The sequence below is a fragment of the Dicentrarchus labrax genome, unplaced genomic scaffold, assembly GCF_905237075.1.
Source record: "Dicentrarchus labrax unplaced genomic scaffold, dlabrax2021, whole genome shotgun sequence".
Classification (NCBI taxonomy): domain Eukaryota; kingdom Metazoa; phylum Chordata; class Actinopteri; family Moronidae; genus Dicentrarchus; species Dicentrarchus labrax.
This window is the reverse complement of record NW_026136707.1, coordinates 26,632,253-26,658,637: the sequence shown is the minus strand read 5'-3', so window position 1 is coordinate 26,658,637 and position 26,385 is coordinate 26,632,253. Positions and strand designations below refer to the sequence as shown.

General features: G+C 40.6%; 1 protein-coding gene across 4 annotated transcripts in view; it reads left to right on the top strand.

Moving 5' to 3' along the window:
• The first annotated feature begins 2,097 nt into the window (after window positions 1–2,097).
• Window positions 2,098–26,385, top strand: part of ascc3 (activating signal cointegrator 1 complex subunit 3) — a 167,363-nt gene continuing 143,075 nt past the window's right edge. The window contains exons 1-5 of one of the 4 annotated variants that reach the window (XM_051407231.1): window positions 2,098–2,213; window positions 3,025–3,152; window positions 7,390–7,540; window positions 12,853–13,424; window positions 19,797–19,914. In XM_051407231.1, coding sequence (XP_051263191.1) covers window positions 3,063–3,152; window positions 7,390–7,540; window positions 12,853–13,424; window positions 19,797–19,914 — 931 coding nt within the window. In that variant the 5' untranslated portion in view covers window positions 2,098–2,213; window positions 3,025–3,062. The other 3 variants (XM_051407232.1, XM_051407230.1, XM_051407234.1) reach the window with 3 other exon arrangements.

Below are 26,385 nucleotides of genomic sequence, written 5' to 3'. Positions count from 1 at the left end.
TTTTTCTGTTAGAAAAAACTAAATTGCTGTGGAAACTGTCAAGACACGTGGCTACACATGGCAAAATGAACATTTCTGATTCCACACATTTATCATTATTATTATTATTATTATCAAGTGTAATTTACAAAACTAATGACATTCCCAGCAGTCTCAGCTATACTATATGTTTAGTGCTAATGTTAGCATGCTAACATGCTAAATTGAAAAGGTGAACAACAAAAACACTATACCTGCTAAACATCAGCATGATAGCATTGTCACTACGAGCAAGTTAGCACACATTCTGCATTCAGCTCAACGCGCTGCTGTGGAAATTTGGGCCTGGTGTAATGTTGTTGATATCGAATAATGATTAAGAATGAAATAATGAGACTGAAATATGTACAACAAAAATAAACTATAGACTGGTCTGTCTACTATCTCTACAAAACTAATAAATCAGCTTTAGGAATCAAGTTTATTTATACCACTGGGGAAACAAATTCTCATACATTTTATTCATGTCAGCATGTTAATGTGGATCACACTTGTCAGTCTGTTTTAAATAAACTCAGTTCTTCAGTCAGTCATATGTGATAATGGTGCATAAATGTTTTTCATGAATGTTTCAATATCTCATTCATATTGGATGTCAGCAGTTTTACAGAGCAGGGTGGTGCAGTTTGCATCTGATTATCAGCCTCAGTGTGAATGTGCTGAGACAGGTAGGGCCAACCTGCAGACACTGCCACCATGATGATGGCAATACAGAAAATAAAACCATAATTCTAAATTCCATAAATTGTTATAGTGCTACGTTTTATTCCACATTCTCTACAGTTATTCATTTGCTCTCTTCCATTACAGTCTACCTGTATTATTTTCTCCTAAGATATGTATTTATTATTCAGCGTGAATTTAATAAAAACAAAGTAATAGGACCTTTAATTAATCAAGCAGTCTCATTGAGATTAAGATATAATTTCAAAGAGAAACAAGAAACATTCACAAAAGCCCAATCCACAAGCAGAAACAAACAACACACTGAACAAGGAATTAATTAAAACGGTTGGAAAAATCACAAAAGAACATCAAATAATGAAGCTTTATAACCTCAAACTGGAATACAACACTCAAGTTTGAGGGCAGTTCATTCCTTTTAAAAGGGGCATGGAACCTGAAACCAGTTCTGCCAGCATTAGTGTGGACATGAGGGGTGATGTACTAAGTGGACTCTGTCTGAAGGGCAGATAAAAAGGACACCAACATCCAAAAGTAGTGCTGCATTTATGGTGAAAGTGTTTGAGAACTGTTTCTAACATGTAAGGCAGTCTGTAAAGTAGAAAGTGACTACTGCTCCTACCTTGTGACTGAAACTTGTTTTCTGTCTTAATTAATGAGATTTATATTTGTTAGGGTTAGAAGTCACCCACTAACTTTTACAAGCTGAAATACCTTCAGAGGGCCAATACAACGAGCCATACAAAGAATGTTTGCATTTGCCAACTTGGAATTTTTCATGAGGGTAATATTTAGAGAGTATAGTGTAGGTTATGGCTCCTTCTTAAAGGGCACCCATTAGTGCAATTCAGGTTTTCTCCAGAGGAAGGGCGCCCTACGTGGGCCTGTATCATATTAACTGCAGGATAGAGATATGTAAAAAAAAAAAAAAGAATGAAAAACATATGTAGATAAATGTAGAAACTTACAGTGATTTTTATCTCACAGTAGTATGGTGTCGTTGGCTGTCTCTTTTCTATGTGCATGCAGTGTTTCAATTCAATGTCTCAGTAGAGGAAACGAAAAGTTTCGTTTTTTAATGAAGCCATAGCTTTTATGGTTGCGCTCGTTATTAATACCGGGACGTTCGGGCTAATGGGTGGAGCTAGCCCTCTCATGGATGGAGCGAAAGGACCTTGGGGGCAGCGAACAACTCCACCGCACTGGAGCAGACTTATTCGGATAACTGTAGCAAGCAGCGGCGGACCCCGTTTTAATTCCAGTACCGACTCCGCCTGCATGGGTTTTGGTGTATGCCGGTGTAATGTAAAGGCGAACCCTGTGTGATGCAGCGCTACTCTGTGTAAATGGGTAATGTAGTCATTTCAGCCATACCTTTCATCAAGTATTTGCGCTAAAAACTACAGCACCCACAATTCATAGCGTAGAAGCAATTCCTGTTGACATCTGCCGGTAGTGTACTCACACGCTGACAGTTGATTCTTTGGAAGGTACTTATTGAAATAACGTTAGAAACTTTTACAGAGTTTATTTCACTTCTAATTTGTCGCGGTACGTTCATGCTAACAGGTCTTCACAGTGATAAAGCTAATGCGGCTAGGGAAGTGGCAACCAAGCTGACAGCTAATGTTAGCTAGCAGCACAGACACAACGTTAGTGAGCATCTTTCGTGATAATATGTAAAAGTTGGTGAACATGGCGTCAGAGAACTTTAGTTTAACGTTACAAATAATACATAATAGTTCATTGACTCTGGCGCGAGCTGTAGCTCTGTTCTCCTGTCCGTAGAGACATTGTTAGGTCGTTAAAAACACCTGACGTAATATCAGCACAACTTTAGCAACGTGTTCGTTTTAGAAGATCATTTCGGAGTTCGGGTGAGTCGATAGTATGTGTGCTTTAATTCGGCACCAAGCAGCCGTATTTACGCTAATAATCTGATGTTTATTCAAGGTATCACGGTTACTCTCCAACCAACACAATGCTACTCCTCTGCACACACAGCTATTAGAGTCCAATATTTAACTGCTGTTAGGTGTTTTATTGGGGTTCAGTGCCGAATACACCACAGCTCCATAACGGTGTGTTACATTTGCTTATAATGTCCTACCTTGTGTGTGTGTGATTGTAGTTTGTAAAGGCAACTTAAAACTCACAGCTTTCCTGTGTGGAGTTCAGCGGGTATTAAGATAGACATGCGCTGTGTCCATAGATAGGCTAGAAACCACACTGCCATCATCATCATTTCAGTTTACTGTTTCTGTCTGTCTGTCTGTCTGTCTGTCTGTCTGTCTGTCACAGGAATAAGCTGGAGAACCAGTGGATGAGCACAGAGAACAATGTCTCCTCCACGGCTCACAGGTGCACTGCGCTCCTTCTCCACTGTCAGCAAGAAGGAGGACTTTACTGAGCAGCTCAATGATCTAAAGGTGAGGCCAGCTTGTGGATAATTGTAAACTAGTATTGTCACAACAGACCTTTTTGACCTGAAATAGTAAGGTAAACACCGGTGATACCTATGATACTAATTGCATGTTGGCTCACTGGAAAGGTTATTGGAATGGAACCTAAAAGGCAGAGTTGGGAAATAAAGCACAGGTCCAGTGTGTAGTGTATGTAGTGTTTGGGAGGATCTATTGAACCAATCACAATTTCTGTTTACAATAACCTACAGGTGCGTATGCCTACATACAATTTAATAGCAGCAACATGGTGAACGTTTTCTATTTTCATGGTATTTAAAGGGTATACATCTCGTTCATCTGAAATGCATGCTTTATGCTTTCATATCTAATTAAAAACAGCACTTTCACTAACATAGGTCGAGTTGGACCACTGACTAAAAAAAAAGGCAGCTTGAGGGTTAGGGTTATTTGAATGTTGAACCGCCATGTTTCTACAGTAGCCCAGAACGAACAAACCAAACACTGGCTCTACGTAGGGCCTTTCGCATTCCTCGCAAGTTTTCGTGGCCACCACATCTGAATGATGCAGGACTGTAAAACAGGCATTGGTGTTTTATGCAGTAACTACAGTTCTGGTAATGCTGGCTAAAATCGTATTAACCACAACTAGTAGTTGTTGATTAGTTGAGAAGGACAAGAAATACAACTGAATTTGCGGGCTCAGTAATCTGTCAGTTAACTGACATTTACGTGTAAATCAGTGGAGTACCCATTTAAAGTCCAGGTGAAACAGCAGTGTGCTTTTTGCTTCTGCATATTTACACATTTCCTGTAAAAACAGGCAAGTGGACGTTAGTGCTGTGTGTTAGCTATGCCCCCCCAACCAGCAGCTGTAGTGGACCCATTAGCTGACTCTGCTGGACAGGGAGCTCCCAGTGAACAGCTCGGTCAGACTGGGACTGAATGCAGCATCTGATGGCGACTGAGGACAGTTTGAAGACAGGGAATAAAGTACTGAGGTGGTGTTATTGCTGTTTTAGCTAACAAATGAATCTTTGCTCTATGTGGCTCAAAAAGTTGAAGTTTGATTGATTGACAGGTGAATGGCATGATATTATTGGTTAGTATATGCTTACATAAGCACGTGTTATATATTCTTTTACAGGAAGGCAAAATTATTGGATTTTAATATAAAAATACAAAGAAGTGAATTTTTTATTTGAATATAAATAAGGATGCAATCTTAAAGGGTTACATTTTTCATTCCACCTGGACTTTAATGTATGGCTGAATTCACAAAACCTGAATCATTAATATCCATCATGATGAATGTCAAATGAATCACGTCAGCATATTTTCCCTCACTAAATATTCTACGACGTGTCCTGCTCTGACACTCACTGGATGGTTCTATGTTTGGCATCAACTACAGCAGGTTGTTTTCCTTCCAGCTCTGTGAGCAAGCAAGTAATGTGATTTTGCACGTTTGTTGTATTACAGGAATATTTTATCTTCGATGACACAGCTTGCACACTGTATGGCTCCTACCCAGCTCCCTTTCCCCCTCCACATGGAAAAATACAAATGTTTTCATTTTGGATGGATAGAATATCCAAAAACACAGATGTAGATTCTGCACTATACTCTGTTTTCATTTATGATTGAAATCAACATCCAGTTTTTAGTATGTGGAAACGGTGACTGTACCATGAGAGTGTGTGATTAGAGTCTGCTGTGTAAGTGACGCTTAATATGTGTAGCTCTGGTGCAGGAGATAAAATGTCATGATAGTTTTTAAATGATAACTTCCTGGAAAACAGTATATAATAGCACAGGTAGCGCTTTTGGTTGCAGGTAGTGAGAAATGAGCAGTGAAGCATTGACACACCCCTAATGCCACATATTAATCATATATTATTGATGTTAGTATGTATGAAATTCCTGCTGTTGGCCATCAAAATATACAGACACTAGATATGTGCCAGATGTTTAGTACAAAAACTCCTAATATTTGATGCCTGCAATGTATATTAAGTGTGACTGTGTCAATACTGGATTTATTATCAGCTGCAGGGGATCATAAAAAAAGAGACTCTGCTCACCTGTTTGTGATTTTATTTTTCTCTGACCTATTAGTGGCATAGCAGTGTGATGCTTTTTCCATCCAAAACCAACAGTCTGCCACCTCTGTCAGCTGTTGCCAACTCACACAGTACACGCAAGACTCGAAACACTTGACAGAATAAAAACTGTTTATTGAGCCTGACAAACTTTTGTGGTCTTCTTTAGGCCAGTCATGAACACACAACACAGTCAGCTGCCTTTGCTTAGCTGAACTTGGTTTACCCTAACTTAGCCTACCCTACCCAGTGGTTTTCAGGTCCTTACCCTACCCTACACTGCTTCAGCCTGTTCATTGTAATACATTTCACTGCTGCTGTAAACAGAATTTGCAGTAAATAATTGACTCCTTCCTTCTACCCCTTCAGGTGTCATTCCCAACAGGGAGATGTGGGATGTCAATATGCACTTGTTTCCCTGACAGCTTGGAATGCATCATTCCAATAATGTTTCAGTTTTGGTCAGTACCAGAGTGTATGTGTACATGTGCCCCGCAATCCCGACCACTGTTTCTGCAGGCTAGGGGGAGGTTTGTCTTAGCAATTCTACGATATTTGGTGTTTCTTTTGACACAATGTCCTCTGCTCTCCGATTGACAGTACTGTATCTAGGTGGGTTCTGCTGGGCGGATTCTCCCTGTTTTTTAATATTCTGTTTTTTGCTTTTGCCATTTTACATCCTTGACAACCATTATACCATCTCGAAATCTGCCATATTTTCACTCCGTGTCAGTGATTTGTTTCTCAGATCGGTTGCCTCTTTCTTACCCCAGAAATGAAATTGTGAACGGTATTCAGCCCTTCACTTTTACCTGGTTCACCTCCAGTTAAATCCAGAAAAGCAGAAAAAGTGCTTCTTCAGGGAAAAAGATGGCTGGAGTCACTGAGATTATCTGCCAGCTTGTGTTAAAATGCTTAGTTTTTAGAAAACCTAGAGATCCTGATTGTAACTGATTGTGACAGAGTCATTGCGTTAATGCTGCTCCTGACCTCTGAGCCTGAACTGTCACACCTGCTCAGATTTAATACCTCACTGCTCTCTTAACACTGACTTTCCTACAACTACTACCACAACTACTGAGGATGCATGTGTACCTACACTATTAAACCACCTTTGAGGTATCAAGGATAGCAGAATTTTAAATCAAAAAGATTCTGTACACAACATAACTGATATGGATTTTGTTATTATTAGCTCACATAAAATCCATGTTGTTCAAATTTAGAGAGTGAGCAGTGAGAAGGCAGAAAGAGACACGCCTCTAACTGCTGTTTATGGTTCTGTTTTGTGCCATGAAAGTGCCAGAAGATGTTATTCAATTATTATTAATTAATATTATACTGTGTGAAAAATGAAAGCAAGATATACAGTAAGAAATAACTGAGTGTGATGGATATGCTGTTAACAAGGCATTTCATTTATGGAGTCACAGAGTAGCCTATACTCTGGTACTGCAACAAACTGACAATATTTATACAAATATAGGAATAACTTTGAATTCACAGGAGGGGACAAATACTTAAGAATTTGTCATAGACAGCATTTCACAAAGTTTATAAAGTCACCCCTAACACAACAACTCTCAAAATTCTGTGATATTTGAAGGGAGACTGGGGCTGATTTTCTGCCACTCAGATTACTTGAGTAGATATTGCTCTGGAGGACAGAGTGAGGATAACGCATGAAACACAGAATGCATCAAAATACCAGGTGTAAATGCAAAGGCGAGATGGGATCCTGTCCGGATACAGATCACATTTCAGTACCAGGTGTAAATGGGGTGTATGTGTCAGCCCTGACCCCTGATCGACTGGTGATCTCTCCAGGCCTGTCCATGCTCCGGAGCTTTGTGGAGTCTGAGAGAATAACCCTGATGGAAGAAAGAAAGCCACAGGGGTGTAGAGTTCAAAAGACTTGAATGATGAAAGGATGCTATAAGAAATAATAACTTGAAAAGTAGTATCACATGTTTTTGAAGCTTGGAGCTGGCTAACACATTTACAGAAATGTTTATGTGCCTTGTCCTTATAAATAAACAAATGAAAGGAAATACAAATGATCAGAGCAGTGAGTACTATTCTCTTCTACTATCCTCTTTCTCTAAATGGTTTCTTGTATTTCTCCCTGTGACTCACGTTAGACCAAACGACTGAAGAGACGGGAGCTGTTTGCCAGAGAGGGCCTGACGTGGCAGAAGATTGTCCATTTCTGCAGTGAGCATCAGGACAAAGCTAAGCAGCAAGCTGCCAGTCAGGAACTGAAGAGCCTCCTTCTGGCAGCCAAACAGATTGGTAATTAACTCCTCAGCCTCAAATCCATTGTAATTTATTTCAATCTATTTTCACATGTTTGTGTTGTGTTTGTGATGAAGACACTGTTCAAAAATAACAGAATGCCGTCTTCTGTTTTCAGACTGCTTGTTTAAAAGGGATTATGGTACACTTACCAGAAATGATCTTATTGTTTCTGTGCCTTTGCTTAGAAGTCATTGGGAGTTTAAAGTTCAACCTTTGTCAGGCTTTCATAAATCCAGTTAAAAGGGCAGTTTACCTAAATTACAAAAAAAAAAAATTCTTTACTTGGCACATAGTTAAGATCATTTATTCCCTGTTTTCAAGGTGTCTGACATTTCTGCCTCATTCATGACATAAAAGATTCTGTACCAAAACTGTCTTCCAAAGAAATCGTCCCTATGTTGTCGCTGTTGAGGGATGTCTGTGGATTATGCAGATTAACAAGGACATTGTTTCTTCAAGAGATATTGCTTTAGAATTTTTTAAATGTTGTATTTCAGTGCACATACCAAATTAACCCTCACTGTATTGGAGGCAGAAGTCTCAGAGACGGACATCTCAATACCTGGACAATTCAAACTAACTGCATGACGAGCACATATTACACTGAAAAATACAGCTGTACACCTTCTGAATTCAAGTTTCTCTATTTTACCAAACTAAGCTTTATTGCTTTGACAACTCCTCGTAAAACACACCTCAAACTTGACAGAAACAATAAAACTAACTAAAACCGTCTTGGTCTTCCCGCTGTTCCAACACTTGTGGAGTCTAACCATCTTACCGAGTTAGATGTGAAAATATTCTGGCTCTACACGCTGATGGGGGCATGAAAAAAAACGGTGGTAGTCGATATTCTGATATTCCATATAAATACTACCTTTGAGTGACCTGCTGTTAAGAGAAGTAGCAACATGTAATGATAACAAAAGTAGGACAACTGCCGTCACTCTTGCCATCATGACAGGTATTTTATGCTCATACATGTGTTTAATAATAATTAAAAAAGGGATACGTAAAGCTTACAACCAATGTGCCAAGGAACAATTTTGGCTGATAACAAAGAACATGATCAATTCATCGTGCTAAATAAACAATCCATTTCAATGTCTGAAAATGTGGAATTGGGACTCATAATTGAAAATCTGAACCCTTGCCACAGAATTGTCTGCCCCAGTGTTCTGAAGTCAATGAATTTATTTCAAAATGCTGAGGTGGAGGTCTGAAGTACGGAAGGCTTACAGATAATTCTTACAGAAAAGACAGTCCAGCCGCAGTGCAGTGTACTGTATATGGTGGATTAAGAGTTTAGGGAATATTAGTCAAAGCTGGGACAGCTCCTTGAAGAAACTATTGCATGAATCCCATTTCTGGTTGGATTCCATAAATGAACTCACTGAAGACCTTTCTCACAGCAGACATGTTGACTTACAGTAGCAGGAAAAGCACAGGTGAATGATCATAGCACATTGCTGTGCCATGTTGTATGTAGATCCCTATGAACCAATCCATCCACCCCAGCCACCTCCATATGCGCAGTTTGTCGCCCGATACACTGTTACCTGACACAGATGGGTTACATTGGAGTTGACACTGATGACATGATGCTAAAGGGTACCTTGTGCCTCTGTATATAAGATGCAGAGGGTGGCAGAGGTACTTACATTTACAAAGGATCAGCAATTAAGTTTAATATTAATATTTAATATTACTCGGCCCTCTAATGCTCCTACTTTTGGAAGTCATGCTGCAGCTTGCTCCAATGACTTTCTGTTTACATAATTGATGTGTTTCATTGGCACTACGGACGTTTCCTAACAACTTCTAATAAGGTGAATCACTTGTTTGAAACCAGCGAGTTGTTACTAAGAAATTTTGAAGGTCATGACACACAAACGTAGTGAGTACCCGGTGCAACCAAGCAGAAACCACCATGGCTAGCAACTGAAATCAACATAGAAGTAATAAAAACCTGCCGTTCCTTTAAGAGCCACTTGAGGCTCCAGCAGTGAGTCAATCTCCATAAAATGTCCAACTACAGCAGAAATAAACATGTTTACAGCCTGGTACAAAGAACACCTTTAGGCTCTATAGCTAATTTCCCCATTCATGACAACTGTATGGGTGTTGGGATTTTTATAGAACTCATCCATTTAAATTATATAAGCTTTAAGTTTTGCAAGTTAAGGGCATGGTCACTTTGAGTGACAGGCGGGTGCTGTCACAGGCGGCTGGTTTCAGTAACCAAGCTACATTCAGACTGCCTCAGCTCCACCCATGCCACCCAGCGGCTCTGCAGAAACCTATGGGTGACGTCACAGAGTCTACATCCAGTTTTACACTCTGTGGCTGTAACCCAGTCCTGTGACCTGCCCCCTCTCAAATCAAAAAGTAAACATTTTTCATTTGCTGTGTACAGTCTGTCAATCGTTAGTGGTTGCTGTCTTTAATACACACTGGAATTAATAAAAAGCTGATCTGAGGCAGGAGAATGCATATTCCTCTGTCATTAGAAATTTGAATGGACGACTGTATAGAGCCTAGTGGCGCAGACTGGATGTCCATATAATTAGCTCATAAATGTTTATTTAAAGTCCTGGAAAAGTAAAGAGATAAATGAGTATGATCTCATTTGAAAATGCTACCAAACAGGTGAAAATATACCAGATTTACTCCAGAGATAGAAACAGGTGTTTGACAGCTTGCTGTACATGCTGTAATCCTCCCTCTATGACTTCAAGTGTTAGCTGAACTTCACGAGTCAATTTTGGAGCTCTCTCATGAAAGCCAGTGATGATTTTACTTCAGTTTGCTTTTCTCTGTGTTCATGGCAGTATTTTTTTCCTCCTCACTCGACAGTATTTGTTGTTGTGATGCTCTCCTCCAATGCTTTATGTGTTGAACCTGCCCTCAGCCAGTGTGACTGGATCCAAATGAAAAGTTGCTCTTAAGCACTCTCTGGAGAGGATGAAAGCAGCCATTCTGCTCTGCTACGTGCAGCAACGAGTCTGACGCTTATTTTAATTGGTTTAAATCCTTTTCATCTGTTTTCACTTTCCTCTGCCTCTTCAACCTTCTTCTTCTGTGCCCCTGACATTTTTTTCCCTCTAATTGGACAATTACTTTGTATTCCTTTTTGTTAAGTGCAGCTCTGGTTAAGCATGAATTGTTTGGAATATTATTTAAATGAGGCGCAAGGACCTTAAACAGTGAGCTCATGCTGTAGCCTTTACCGCTCAGAGGAACAGCTGCTGATCCTTCTTTTGGAGCTATGAATAGTGCAAAGCTCAGATTTAATGGCCATAAAAAACAGCTCTGCTGTCTAGATACCGCTGATGATAATAGGAAAGGTGAAGGTGATTGTTGCAGCAGGCCTAATAATCCTCATCATTAAAATCATAAGTCATCAGCTTTAATTGTGCCTTCAGTTGGAATTTTACCATTAGGCAAGTTAGGCAACTGACTGGGCCCCCCAGCAAAGAGGACACCTAATAGCTATGGATGTATTGTGATATTACACATATATACCTGCATGTTTGGGTAGTTTGTCCCAGCTGTTGTGTTGTGTCTTCTTGTCTAATTCTCAGTGGATTGTAGATTAGTAGATTAAATCCCTCAATCTGTTTCTTCCAAGAACTGATACTCGAGATAACATTAACATTGCAGGGGCATAATGTTACTGAGTACAAAATGCTTCTTAATAACGGTAGGTCAGGTGGCTAAATCAACTTCTGTGCAAGAGATGTATTTGAGTGGCGGAGGGTACAGTATTATTCTGCCGATTATTCCGTTGAGTATTTGATTAATCAAATTAGAAATACTTTTGCTTTATTACAGAGCAATAGTAATTATACAAAAGAGAAAATAAGAGTTTCCTCTTGGATTTTTTCCAGCAGCAGGGAGAAAGGCTTCTGTTGCAACCGCCACTGTACTTCTAGTGGAGTATTTTCAAAGTGAGGTATTAGTATGTTTGCTTACTTAAAGGTCCAGTGTGTAACATTTAACAGGATCTATTTTTAGGAATGGAATCTAATATTCATAGGTTTGTTTTCATTAGTGTATAATCACCTGAAAATAGGAATCATTGTGACTATTGTGTTGTTCTTGTTACAGCCTTACTGTACCTGTGTGTTACCGGCTGAGCCCTCCCCTTTAAGGTGGAGTCTAGCGGGTTGCTTGTGAAAGTATTGTGTGTGTGTGTGTGTGTGTGTGTGTGTGTGTGTGTGTGTGTGTGTGTGTGTGTGTGTGTGTGTGTGTGTGTGTGTGTGTGTGTGTGTGTGTGTGTGTGTGTGTGTGTGTTGATTGTAAAATAGTTACTGAAAGCTGTGTTATGATGCTGCCACAGAAAAGAAATAAAGTCCCTGTTTATCTAAGTTGCTGCATTATCTTCTTTTTCTTGATGCTAGCTAGTTAGCAGCTATAAGTCAAGATAAATAGCCAAATATAGCCGCACCCAATCAGATGATGGATTGCATCTTCTCTTTAGATTAAATTTTTCCAGAAAAAAGCTGCTAGCTAGCTTTTCACAATGAAGCACTGACGTTGTGCTGTTGTGCTAAGCTAGTTCAGTTTTACCACAGACACACTGTACAGAGTTTTCGTTTTGTTTCAGCTTAAAATGATCCCAAATCTTGGACACGTTTTCTGTGGTGTGATCATCTGTGGAAACACAGTGTGCTGTATACATTGAGAGCTTTAGTTATCTAATTGCTTGAGTTCATCAAGGAGACGTTCCAGTTCATGCTACGTTAGATGCAGTCTGGCTGTAGAGTAAGACTGCTTTAAATACAGTGATTAGTTCAATTTTCCATTCTTTTTTTCTTTTACATTATTAGTTTTTTATTTAACAACAAAAAATGTAATACATTTCAATTTTATTATAGTTTTTGTTTTCAGAGGTTTTTATTTCGTTTTAGTCTCATTTTGGTTATAAGAAATAGGCCGTCAACAAATATTTTTTGTCATAGTTTTTAACAGTGGTATGAAGCACAAATTTCCCTCTGAAATGTTGTGGAGTACAAGTATAGTGTAGCATAAAATGGAAATACTCCAGTAAAGTACCAGTACCTCAAAATATTCTGTATATGGAATAAGTGTACTTATTTCCACCACTAAGTAAAAGAACTGATTTCTTCTTCCACCACTGCTTTATAGCAACATTCTTGATTATAGAGCAGGTGAGAAACAGCCGTTAGGGAGGCTCCATGTGTGGGATTGCTAGGGGCACCGATTTACTGGATCTGCTTCTGCTGCAGTAAACCCTGCGCTCATGACATCAAAGTGTAAATATGTTGTGTTTTGTTTTACAGTGGGAACGGAACATGGTCAGGAGGCCATTGAAAGTGCAGCCATCTTTCTGTTTGAAACCTTCCACAACAAAGACCATGTGGGCACAGAGGAGACCCGGGCCATCAAACAGATGTTTGGTCCCTTTCCTTCATCTGCAGCTGAAGCCTCCTGCTCCTGTGTGGCTCAGCTGGTGGCTTCACTCGGAGAGTCTCGCGTTGAGGACTTTATCCAGACCCAGAGCTCCCGTCACAACCCCCAACGAGGCTCCACTTTTGGACGCAACATTGCCTTCTCATATGACTGCTACACACTGGACCCACTGGAGGACCTGCCCTGCTCTGGCATCCATGAGGAGAAAGTGAGCCTGGACTTCATCAACTTCCTCAACAACCAGCAGAGCGGAAGAAAGATGGGTGCTGACGTGTCCAGCTCAGGAAGATCTGTGAGCTCTGGGGATGGAACCATCCTTAGAGGAGAGGTGGAGAAGTATCTGAACGGAGGCAACATGATCTCATCCAGCCCAGAGGAGCTGTGCACCTCCCTGTTTGAAATGCTGGCCTCCCACAAGAGTGACGATGAGCTGCAGAATGAGGTTTGTGTCACTGGGAATTACAGTATCTAAATTGTTGTTGATAAATTGTTCTTGGGAATCCTTTTACACAGGTTAAACAGGCTAAAATTTGGTTAGTGCAGCTCACTACCTGTTTCATTTAGAGACCTACGATTCTGATGGATTGTTTTTATTTTATTTTTTCTGTAATCGTAAAACATTCAGAGAAAGTTGTGTTTTTTTTCGTCAGCTGTGAGTAGTGTCTACAAATCTTCTTCTCGGGCTGCCTATGTTAACCTTGCGAGGCAGCCGGAGATCACAAAATCCATCTTCCCAGGCTTTAATCTATGCATTTGTGGCCGAAGTGGCTACGGACATATCAGCGTCCTTTAAGGAAGTAAGGCAAAACAGATCCGCAAGCACCTTGTTCATTTAGTCCTTATATGGCTAAATCAAATATAAACTGTAAAAGAGCTGGGAGGCAAAGGTACTATTTTTTAAGGTGGACATGTTCCCTCGTCCCCAGTAGAAAGGACAGCCGACTCTCAGGTTCAGCCTATGAGCACATTACACAACAGGAACTAGGTATGTCCAGGGCGACCTGCTTGGACATGCAAGTGATTTTAGTGTCAGAATAGCTGAGACTGTGTCATGTGCTGTATTAGATGGGTGCTTAAAGCAGGGTGTTCTGTCTTTTCTGTTCACTTACTTCTAGACTGCTCCTACACAGGAGTGTTAGTTAGTACTTGATCCGGACCTGTGGACAATTCAATTCAATTCAATTCAATTTTATTTGTATAGCGCCAATTCATAACAGAAGTTATCTCAGGACACTTTTCAAATAGAGCAGGTCTAGACCGAACTCTTTATAACATTATTTACAGAGACCCAACAGTACCACCATGAGCAAGACCTTGGTGACAGCGGCAAGGAAAAACTGCCTGTTAAAAGGCAGAAACCTAGGACAGACCCTTCGGCTCTAGGTGGGTGGTCGTCTGTCTCGACCAGTTGGGGGAGGGGGAGGGAGAGAGAGGGAGAGGGAGAGGGAGAGGGAGAGAGAGAGAGAGGGAGAGAGAGAGAGAGGGAGAGAGAGAGAGAGAGAGAGAGAGAGAGAGAGAGGGAGAGAGAGAGAGAGAGGGAGAGAGAGAGAGGGAGAGAGGGAGGGAGGGAGGGAGGGGAGGGAGGGAGGGAGAGAGAGAGAGAGAGAGAGAGAGAGAGAGAGAGAGAGAGAGAGAGAGACAGAGAGAGAGACAGACAGAGAGACAGACAGACAGACAGACAGACAGACAGACAACCTACCTGATGCTGACCCAAGACCCTTGGCAATACAATATTATCATATGCTACTGGGATACTCAACAAGGAGGAACCCAAATGCAGACACAGACTCAGGAAGTGAATAATCAAGAAATAATTTATTCAGGGGAAAGAATGTGGATGCAGGCCAGGGATGAGGGGAGCCTTGAGCTGTAGTTGGTGAGGAAGAACAGAAGGCAAAGGCTCAAAGTGAGCACGGCAGAGATACTGGCGGGCAGGTGATCCTAGGGCACAGAGTCACCAACAATCAGAGAATCTAAATAAAACACTTGAATACACAATGCGAGGTGCCAGAAATGCAGACTACCACTGTGGGTGCTACAGCGATCTGGCAAGAGTGGTTGAAGTACCGGGGTTGATATACTGCTGTTGATTAGTGGATGGGTTGCAGGTGAGTGGCTTGGAGCAGGTTTGTAGATTGGATAGTGAATCTGGGAGAGAGCTGTGCCACATACACATACACATACTCATACTCATACTCATACTCATACATACACACACATACACATACACATCCATAGACACACACATGCACACTCCCTATCTATAGATATTCAAGGTTCAAAGTTCAAAGTTACTTTGAGGCATTCCTCTTGACAACAAAACAATAAACTACAGTAGTTAAATCAATAGTTCAGCACACCTGCATAGCATCTGCCCCAAACAATCTTCAACACACTTTTTTTATTGTTGTTTTTTTAGAAGTCAATTTGAACTTGAACTTAAAAACGAGGAATCTACTGCCAACTTGGTATTTCTGTGACATGAGGTTTGACCTGTCCTATTGATTGTATAACCTTGACCTTCAACAGCAGGCCTTTTGGGTTTGATCCAGATGCTGGATTTATCATGTCCTGGCTGTTACACCAAGTTATCCTTGGCCTTTACCTCCAGACCTTTTTAGACATTTCCAACTTTCTGCATAGCTTTGACCTTCTTTGGTAATAAAGACCCTTTGGAAATTTTAGCAACTCAACATGTACACATAAAAACCTGAGGTCAAGTGAAGTTTGTATTTTATGTAAAGATTTTCAATGTGACATCTTGTTCATGTTCGCTGTTATGTAAACATGCCTTTATAAATGTTATATCATGTTATACATCTGAAAAAAAACTCCTATGTCAACTATCAATGTAAGGCATGCCCCAGCTCTAATAGATATCTATTTATTTGTTTGTTTTTTGATTCAATGAATAGAAAAGGGGACGCTAGTTTCAGGTGTGCCAGAAGAGTCACTTATGTCCAAAGGCCGCTAAATTGCAATATGAATCTGGCAGTCCTATGTGTAGGATTCAGTGGCATCTAGCGGTGAAGTTTCAGATTGCATTGAGCTGGTGTAACAGTACAGCTAAGAGAGGTTAAACAGATACTACCCCTACTGTTTTGGTCTTCTTCCACATCTTCCTGTGTGAAGTGATAGGATATAGAATAAAGGTCGGGATCTGGGTGTTCACTGAAGGCCTCTGTTGTATCACACCATGTTGAAACCTCCAGCAGTTATTTGCCATCCTTTACATTTACTTAGGAATTAGGAAAGTGCTCCATCATTCTGTCCCCTTGCATTTTCACCCACTACCATTCTCTGCCTCCCTCATACTCTGAGGCTTTTATATTCTCCATATAGCTCCTCTGCAGCACCTCTCTCTCTCTCTCTCCCCTTTCTATCAATTGCTTCGCCACAGAAGCAGAATTGTACAACTTCAGCTGGTTACAGTTAGTTCCAATGTTTCTCACGTAGTTGACATTTCGAAGCGAACTCTCCCACTGACATCTTTAGATGTAGAACACCCTGTGTGTGTGTGGGAGAGAGAGAGAGAGAGAGAGAGAGCGCGTGTGCACATGCAGTCTTTCCATGCATCCACCTCTGTGTGACTCCAAAGTCAACAGTAAAGTTTAAAGGCTCTGCACTCAGTGCCATTAAAGCTGACAATGGAGAGAACCTGCTTCTTATTATTTCTCATTGCTGACATTTCATCGTAGTCGGCAAGTTCTGGGAGGAGGTGGTACAGTGGAAATTCATTTGGTTATATACAGTAGCTCAACGGGAGGGCAGTTTCACAGTGCATGTTCAAGTATCCTCATGTTATTGATAGTAAAACTACAGTGAGTTGTTAAATGTGAGCTTGGACTAGGAACCTATTGGAACAGGATTTCTTCAGCTAGAAGAGTTACCACAAACACATTGCTTTGCACATGTTCACTACCTCAAAACAGACTCTGATTAGTTATCCTGTACACAAAGGCATCTTTAACAGTACAAAAGGCTGGCTCCAGACCAGCTCACCAGCTCACTAAAGCCAGATGCATCCATCAGGATAGTACTGGTGGTATATGAATACGCTATGGGTGAGAGATCTACAGCATGAACAGAGTATGAATGGTAGTAGTATGAATGGTAGTAGTTTGTATGGGTTTGTGAAAAGCATACAGTCCTAGTGCAAATGTTCAATCACCAGAGGTAGGTGGGTGGTGATTGGTGTTCCGGGGAGGTGTGAAATAGAAAATATCTGGTCACTGGAGGAAGATGTGTAGGAGGCGAGGGGCGGGGGCTATCGCTGAGGTACACATAGGGATGGAAATTGATACGGATTTTTTTGAAACCAATGCCATTATCGTTTGTGCTTATCGGTCCAAATTTTTAAGCAATTCCCTTATTGATTCCTTATCAGTTTTGTGTATGGGAAAAAAAGTAGGCTTAAGCAGGTTTTCAGCATCAGTGCAACTGTTTTGTTTAAGTCTTAATACAGTTTAGAAAAAGAGAACAGTTATAGTAGTTCCTCCTGCCTCTCTGCCATGACACCTTCTTGCTGCAAGTTTCCAGCAGCGTAGGCACTTCAGTTTGACGTCATTGTCTCGCACTGCAGGAAAACATGCTGGCATCGATAAAAGGAATCATGATAAGGTCCAAGGCATATTATTCTGATGGATTGGTTCTCAACTGGAACCGGTTCTCGATTCCCATCCCTAGGTGCAGTTCAGCAAGGTGACAGCTGAGGGGAGGATGGTGTTCCTGAGTCTGCTGTCCTTCAGCACCTCTCAGAGGGGAGGTAGGCAAACAGTTTGCGGCCTAGGTGAGAGGTGTCCCTGACAATGCTGCGCAGACCCTGCTTTTGCTAGACAGCCTTAATGGTGGGGAGTTGAGTACTGGTGATGCATTAGGCAGTTCTCACCACCCTATGCAGCCCAAGACAGAGCAGTTTCCATACCATACTGTGATGCAGTTGGTAAGGATACTCTTGATGGTGCAGCGATAGACATTGGCCTGAATCTGAGGAGACAGATGGACTTCTTTAGTCTCACCTGCAAGGAGAGACACTTGTCTGCCTTCTTGACAGGGTCTAAGTGTTGAGGGTCTAAGAGAGATCCTCTGAGATGTGGACACTCAGAAACTTGAAGCTGGCAGTGTGAGTAAGTTGAGTGAGTTGTGTGAGTTTAGATTTAAGATTTACTTTATTAATCCCCTATGGATACATTTTCTTTTCACTCTTTCTTTTTATTTTTATACACACGCAGGCTGAAATGCACACAGTCAAGTTTTGGGGTTAGTTGCCTTGCTCAAGGGCATCTCGGCAGGAGGTAAAACTGGCACCACTCCAGCTACCAGTCCACACTCCATACTATGATCTGGGGGACTTGAACCGGTTTTCCAAGCCAAGTCCCTACACACTGAGCTACTGCCGCCCTAAAGAGTTTTGAAATTCAATCTTTGGCTTTTTAATATGGAAGCAAGTCTGTTCTGAGTGAACAGACTTCAAACAAATAGGAATTCACAGAGTCTGGAGAGACGCCTTGCGTTGCACACGTGTCATCTTGGTCGAAGCCAGATGCACCGGCAGCTGCCAGTCTCATGCTCTCTTTTAATCTACTATGTTATTTATGCATGTATTTATGCCTTAATATTTCTTTTCACAAACATTGGCCAGAGTCATCACATGGCAATACTTAGAATATTTGACTGCTTAAAATGAATCTAAATCTAATCTTGCATTTTTTGTATTGAATTTATCTCAGGAGAAATACAGCCTTGCCTGGTGGTGACTCAGTTCAAACAATGCTGTAGTTGTTCCATTTACCGGCTGAAACATTGAGCAGCAAGGCTGAATATTTAATCACAGATAGAAGGGGACACAGGAGAAGGACACAGGCATTTACACTCCTGACCTGTAGCTTTGCACATGTGGAGTTATTACACAGTTAATGCTTTGGAACTGAGCTTGCCTGCAGGATGGTGGACTGTAGAGAGTCCATCTGAAGGAGAAACTCTGCCTCAGTCCCAGCGGAACCCACACCTAATCAGTCAACTGCAAGGACGGAATTCATGAGTTCATAAAAAAAAATCCCTTTGAGCAGGTGAAACGCCAGCCCACCCCACCACCTCCCAATCCGACATACCGTACACTCAAGTCTAATAAAACAGAGACATTCACAGGGACCAATAGAAATTTAGAACAGATATAAAAGAGACCACAGAGGGAAACAAAGATAACCCCAACAAAGACGATGGCTGACCTGACATCAAAGTGCGTCTGTTGTTTTAGTTCCCTGCTGTGCTGACTATTGCCTCCCCAAGGGAGGACAGACTGAAAGAGCAAGCCATACCTCCATCCTGAAACCAACCCTGAAAGGAGAGAGAAAACAGCCCCACATTGTTGTACAGGTTCAAATGACATACCCCAGGTCCTCAGGTCTACTATTTTCCAATTAGAAATCCTAAACTTTATCATTACTCCCACTTCTGCCTCACAATGATATTGATGAGTGTCTCTGCAGCCCTGTCTTCACTATGCTTTTAATGCCGCTGCTGCTGTGCACAGGATTTCTTGTTGTTGTTTTTCTGTCACTTGCTAAGTGCCAGGTGGCTATGTTTGGGAGGCTAAGCTGCAGAGCATATTCCGTACCAGGCGGATGGTAATTACCAGGTGCTCAGCCTGCCAAGTAGCAGCGTGTTTGGGCGGTGTTGGTGAGCCATAGAATGTATATAGTACATGTTTGGATGTGCGTGTGGTGGTACGCTTCCTGCTGCCGCTGTAGATATCTGTGTTTTTGGCTTGTGGCTACTGAATTTTCACCCCCTCCCTTCCACTCTGTCCCTCCAGCTGTTCGAGCTGCTGGGCCCAGAGGGGCTGGAGATGATCTCCACTCTCCTCCAGCAAAGGGTGGCCATTGTCGACTCCCTGCTCGCCATCCCACCTGATAGGACTGGCTACCCACCAGGTGAGACAACCCCATGGCAGGTCATCTCCAGGGTAACACAAACTCTACTTGTCATGAATACCAGATATATTTATATGTTCATAAAAGCAAATAAAAAACTGAGATTAATCTGAACTATGCAGACAAAGAATGACTAACTTCTAGAGGTTATTTATTCTTTTCACTTTTTTTGCCCTTACCAATCAGTAGCGAGTCACTTATGTGTCCCTTCATCGTCATTTTCAGTCAACACAGAAGCTGCAGTAATGGTTGCCAGGAGTATGTTTTTAATGATGACTGAGGAAATGTGCTGATTTAAGTGTGCTGTTATTTCTTCAAATCGGCTTAAAACACACAGCGACAAAATCGTATTCATGCTCGTTGCCATTTTTCTGGTGATGTATTTCTGGTTCTGGCTGTGGCATGGGAAGTTTTTTCAACAATACTGGTGTGTTAACAGACGGAAGAGTCAACAGTACTAATAGTAAATATGGTTTTAGCCAGAACCAGATTTACAAAATTACAAAAATGTCTTCATTGTTCAGCTTTAAACTACAGCAGTATTCTTTGTTATTTTGAAAATGCAAAGCAAAGCTAATAGTGCAAATAGTGTTTATGAAATTGCGTCTCATTTTCTTTTTTAATACTAAATTGTAAAGGGGCGAAGGGAAAAACTGCCGTAAAACGAATCTGACAAAGCAAAATGTATTTATAGTACAATACACTGAATGCTTTTGTGTTGCTTAGTTGGAGCCTCTCAGGCTTTGTGCTCTCTATTTTACTTGGGATATGCCTAATTTTACAGTTATTTTTCTACTGTAAGGACACTATCTGCTAGTATAAGTTAACTAATCCAATCATCTGCTGGTGCTCTTCGTGTAAGGGTTGCTCCTGGATCACTCTGTGTTGTTCTGTGGGATGAAGGTTGTGTGTAATGATGAATAAGAACTTATAAAAAGACAGCATTTTACCGTCTTAAAATATTACCACAACCAAAACAGTCATCAAGTAGACTTGACATGTTAGGAGGGTGGAATGTCACACTTAGTCCCATCTGCTCTGGCTATTACAGATAGGCACTGCCATTATTCTGATACAGGGGTTATGATTCAGTCTATTGGAAAACTGTCATAAAGAACACCCCACCATATGCATAAAACCTGAGTAAGAACTAGCACAGTGGGTTCTGCTTTGTATCACAGTCCCTACAACATCCAACATCATAGCCCTCAGTTGACTTTGACTACTGTGTAGTGGTTGGGAGTTTAAAAACAAAAGTCCATTCAGTGTTTTTGAGAATCGATACAATATCCCAAACAAAATATTGCAATACTCAAGTGTATGGATATTTTCTTACACCCCTAGTTAAAGGACAATTCCGGCGCAAAATGAACCTGGGGTTAATAACACATGTGTACCGAGTTGGTCTGTTCTCTGGGATATGTTTTCATGCTAATCGACCGTGACCGGTTTTAGCACAAACCGCTAATTACCTTATAACGCTAGTCAACGGGGCACAGAGTAACGTAAAAAGAAAGCTATTTCTATACCACTAACAAGGCTCAAAATAGCACCACACTTACAGGGTAGCATAATGAGGGCCCCTACCTGTAAACCGAAGCATTGAGAACTTTGTAAGTGTACAGACAGTTTATTAAAAAGATAGTTTAGAACAACAGTAGCGTTCACGTATACAGGCGGGCACCATCTTGGGAAAACAGTCACGCGACCAGTCGAACTCTCTGAGATGTGAAGTGAATCTCGCATGAAACGTTGTTGCCGGAAGAAAGCACTGAGCGCATAAGAGAAGCACTGAACTTCCACAGGACACACACTGAAGAGACGGCGGATTATTATGAAAACATCCCAGAGAACGGACGAACTTGGTACACGTGTTATTAACCCCATGTTCATTTTGCGCCGGAATTGTCCTTTAACTAGGCTGCTGCTAGCATTTTCCTCCTGTAGTTTAAAGAAGACAGAGGTGCCCTAACCCTAACTTAAGTAGTACAGCTTGGTTAAAGTTGAACTTGTTCCGAGGCGCTTAAAAAAATGCTATGCTATGCTATATGGCCCAATGAGTTGTTAAGCCTAATCGTAACCACCTGAACAGCGGCCTGTTAATTGCTAACAGAAAAAGTGGAAATGATTGTGAATGTGTCAGAACAACCTTTAGTTCATTCATTTCTACCAAGGGTAACATCACACAGTCTCATTGTTCAAAGCACAGAATAAATAACTTCCAACTTCACTGAAACAAATACTGGTAGACTTATTGATACCATGGGTGATGGATGAAGTTACCAGTTACTTACAAACGAACCTACTACAAACGTGCTCCTCTTCCTCTGTTTCATGCTTCCATAAATCAGCTGGCCTCTGTTGGTCAGCCATGCTCCGGTTCCATTGCTCTGTACCTGCTGGGTCACCCGCTCTTAAACTCCTTTAAGCTCCCTGTTTGGGTACAGACAGCTAGTAGGACTGCTAACGAGCTAGTGGCAGCAGCTAGTACAGTTAGCATACGCAGCATCACAGCTGTTTTGGAGATTGGATAAAACATTTTTTTATAAATTTCAGATTTTATTCTCATTCTTTTATTGTTGTTGTTATTGTTCATACCATAATAAATATGTCTGGCTCGATGGTTTTTGGATTCCACCGTTATGTTAAACCCGTTGCCTATCACGGTCAGTGTATCAGTATGTTGTTTGAACCGTGTGGCACTTTGAAAGACTGGTACCTAAAGATTGGTCTTTCACTTCAACTCAATGCTTCATTATTTCTTTCACATTTTTTATGCCATCTAGCAGAAATGATGAAGACCAGACTAAAGCCTCCCTTGCGGGCGTCCTCTCTATTTCTGTCCCTACTTTAATAACTCTCATGAATAAGAAAAATAAGAGAATATCATGCCATACTGATAGAGAAATAGGCTGACACGTGCATGGTGTTGGCCCAAATAAGCACAGGCTCTTGCGTGGACTTGGCTTACACGGGTTTCTGCTGTAGTTATCTAGCTCTCCCAGCAGTGTAAAGCTGTGTTCATTGATTTTGTATGAGATAGTATTTCAGAGGGCTTGATAGTGAGCTGTACTAAAGCAGCCTTCCTGTTGATGTACCTGCCTAACATGCCTGCATGTTTTTTTTTACTTCAAACGCCGTCCTCCAACCTGAGCCTGTGTTGTGTCTCAACCCCCTGTGTCCTTTGACCTGAGGGGGCAGACCCATCTTCTTGTTTTCCCCTCCTTTAGCTGTCGTAGATGCAGATACTGGTGGAACGGTAAGGATGGATAGTTTTTCATTGCCAGAGCTGTCTTCTGATCCATATGCAAGGTAGACATCAAAGAGTGGCTGGAGATTAGAAGAGAGAGCTCCTGCTTTGTCAGAATAATCCCTGCAACTATTTAAAGTCACACACACTCATCCTTTAGAGTTTAGTAGTTTGAAATTCACAGGTCCTAAATATAGATTTTAAAACAGGGTGTAAAACAGTACATGGGCTAATTAATGTAGACTAGTTGCTCTGTTGGTTTATTTGGTCAGGTTAAATCATTGATGTATACCGATGACTCTAATTCAGATGGAATATTGGCCGGTGAAATGATGGCTGTAGCCAGTGGTGTTAACACATTTTAATACAAAGTTAAGTGAAACATTCAAAGCCCCCAACAAAAGAGCTCAGTCATGATTTAATAGACTTAATTTGATTAAATCAGTTGCTAATATTTAATAAGTCAGATGCATTTTTAGTGTTGAAAAAAAAAGATTAATACATACAGTTTCTTGTTCATACACTGTATGATGTGACTTTGTCTTCTTAAAGGCACCCTGTGGAGTTTTTGACTACCAGTGGTGCAATTTATGGCTGCACAATGAATCAAAATATTATCGAAACCACAATGGGCCAATCGCAAACAATACAGTACTGTACTGCTGCAGAGAAGCCCTGGTCTACAAATCTTGTTCTCCGGATTTAAGAAAACCCGGCTCGATTAACAGTACCACTGGTACCACGGAGAACAATTTCACACTAACCGCAGATTACAGAGAAGAGGGTGAGGAGAGTATTTAATGACATTTTATGTTATGGAGTGTTATGGCAGGTTGAACAATATTTTGGCTGGTAATCGTAATGGTAATTGGTGGCAGAACCTAGTGCTGAGAACAGATCGGCCACATCAATATATTAGCTGATATTAGCGATATTATTAGTATCAGTATATATGTACGTCAATAAGTTAATAATAATAATAATAATAATAATAATAATAATAATAATACATTTTATTTATAAGCGCTTTTCTAAAATACTCAAAGACACTTTACATAAAAACATAAAAGCAGCAAAACAACATCAAATAGTAAAACACTAAAAACACATCAGACTAAGCTAAACATTAAAAGCAATTTTAAAAAGGTGAGTTTTTGTCAGAGATTTGATTGTTGGAGGGTCTGTTCAGTCACAAATAAAAAGTGTAAGCACAGAAAATCCAAAATATGTTTAAGAGGAATATTACATGGCTTGTCCTCCATAGAGCACCAACCTGCTTGCTAAATCTAATTTAATTGCTCCTTATTAAAATGATTGTTGTGTGTTTATATAAAAAAATACTTTCTGCTGAGTTATTCATTATTGGGTTTTTAAACTCTCAAATATCAATATTGGTCTTGGTTGAGAGAAAAAAAACACTCGCTGACATGACACAGAGTACTTGAATACTTGAATACTTTTATACTTTACATATACTTTTATCAGCAATCCCATCATCTAGTGTGCTGGCCTTTATATGGCTCCCTCTTGATGACAAGTTTATATGTATGACTCCAGTCATAGACACCCTGAAGTTTAGGCTCTAAAATCACCACTAGTTAGCAGTACAACCAGGATTATGAGCCTGGCTGTCTTGTACAGTTGAGTACACCTTCTTTTAGATTGGAGCCTGAAAGCTGCATAATAAACGAATTATCTGGAAATGTATTTCTAATGATGGTTAGGTTTACTACTTTACTTACAACTTTTTACTACTGGTACTTTACTTAAAAATGTCCTGGAAAGGCCCTGGAAAAAGATTTTTTTTAAAGAGTGAGAGCCCTGATATATCAGCCAGTAAATACATGACTAATGCCTCTTTCTGAAGTGTTTTATGTACAGTATTTCCTCAATGAGAATAATCCATACATGGGTGCTATCAAGTTCCTAAAATATGAATTTTAGTGATCCTCAATGATTTGTTATCAGTGAAAAAGTATCAGGCCCAAAGAAAAAGTTTTGCGGACTTACATTGATGGATCTAATAGCTTGGAAAGCCTACGAGTCCAAATAGTTCTAGACCAATGCTCACCATCAGCTTTTGCTCTTGCTTCGTGGATATTAGAAGATAAATTACAGCAGTTGAGCGCGGTCCGTTATGTGTTGCTGAATACACAGGGAATTAGATTTCACTCTCCCTTATTGCCACAATCCTCTAACCTGGCAAGATGACAGGTTTGATGGATAAGACAAATCTTAGACAAATCTGAGTCTGAAATACGTGCTACCTATGATTCAGTGTGAAGTTCTGGCTACCCTTTTATCAGGCTGCGTGTAACTAAACCAATCACTACAGCACAAGACAACACTGCAGTCGTGGTCACACCCATGTGCTGCTTCAAACATCAGCTGATGTTACTCCCATTGTGAAGAACTTTTGATCAGCATTAAAAATTTCACTTGCCAGACAGCTTTTGAGATTAGTGTTGCCTTGACGACTGAGGGTTAAAAAAGGCTGATTAAATTTTCCACTATTTGCATGCCATCAGGAAGAGTGGGATTTAGTGGGAATGCCTGTCTCTTGCTGATTAGCTTTTAAATTGCAGTTTGCAGCTTGGCACTTGCATGTTTATCAAAGAACGGGTTCTCTCAGTGGCTCCTCTCCACATTTCAATGGCTGATAGAGGCACCAGTATATGGAATGGACAATTAAGAAGACAACATGTCCACACCTCCATAAGGTTTTTAACAGGTGTTTGCAAGGGACATTCGAGGTGAGTCCAGTAACATTGACATACTATAATATATTACAATAATAGAGTGCTGCAGGAATGAGTCCTTAAACCCAGAAGTGAGTTTGAAGTCATTGGGTTTTTTTTATTGATTTTTGGTTAGATTAGATTTGGATAGTATTCGTTTTTCTACACTTCTATGACAGAAACCTGAATATTTTGGGGTTTTGGACTGCTTGACTTTCAAAACAAGACTTTTTATCACCCAAATATTTGGCCAAAAAGAACAACCAAGGATGGACCCAGTCACTGATAACTGACACATTCAAGGTGAGACCAAAACCGAGCTAAAAGGTGTTGGAATATTAGTAGGACTGCCCCCGATTTAACATTTTCCTAATCTACTAGTAGCTGTTTGTTAAAGCCATTAGTCAACTAGTTGTTAAACAATATTAATTACATTTTTAAAACACATATATACCTATATCCAGTGACGGCTGGTGGTGATTT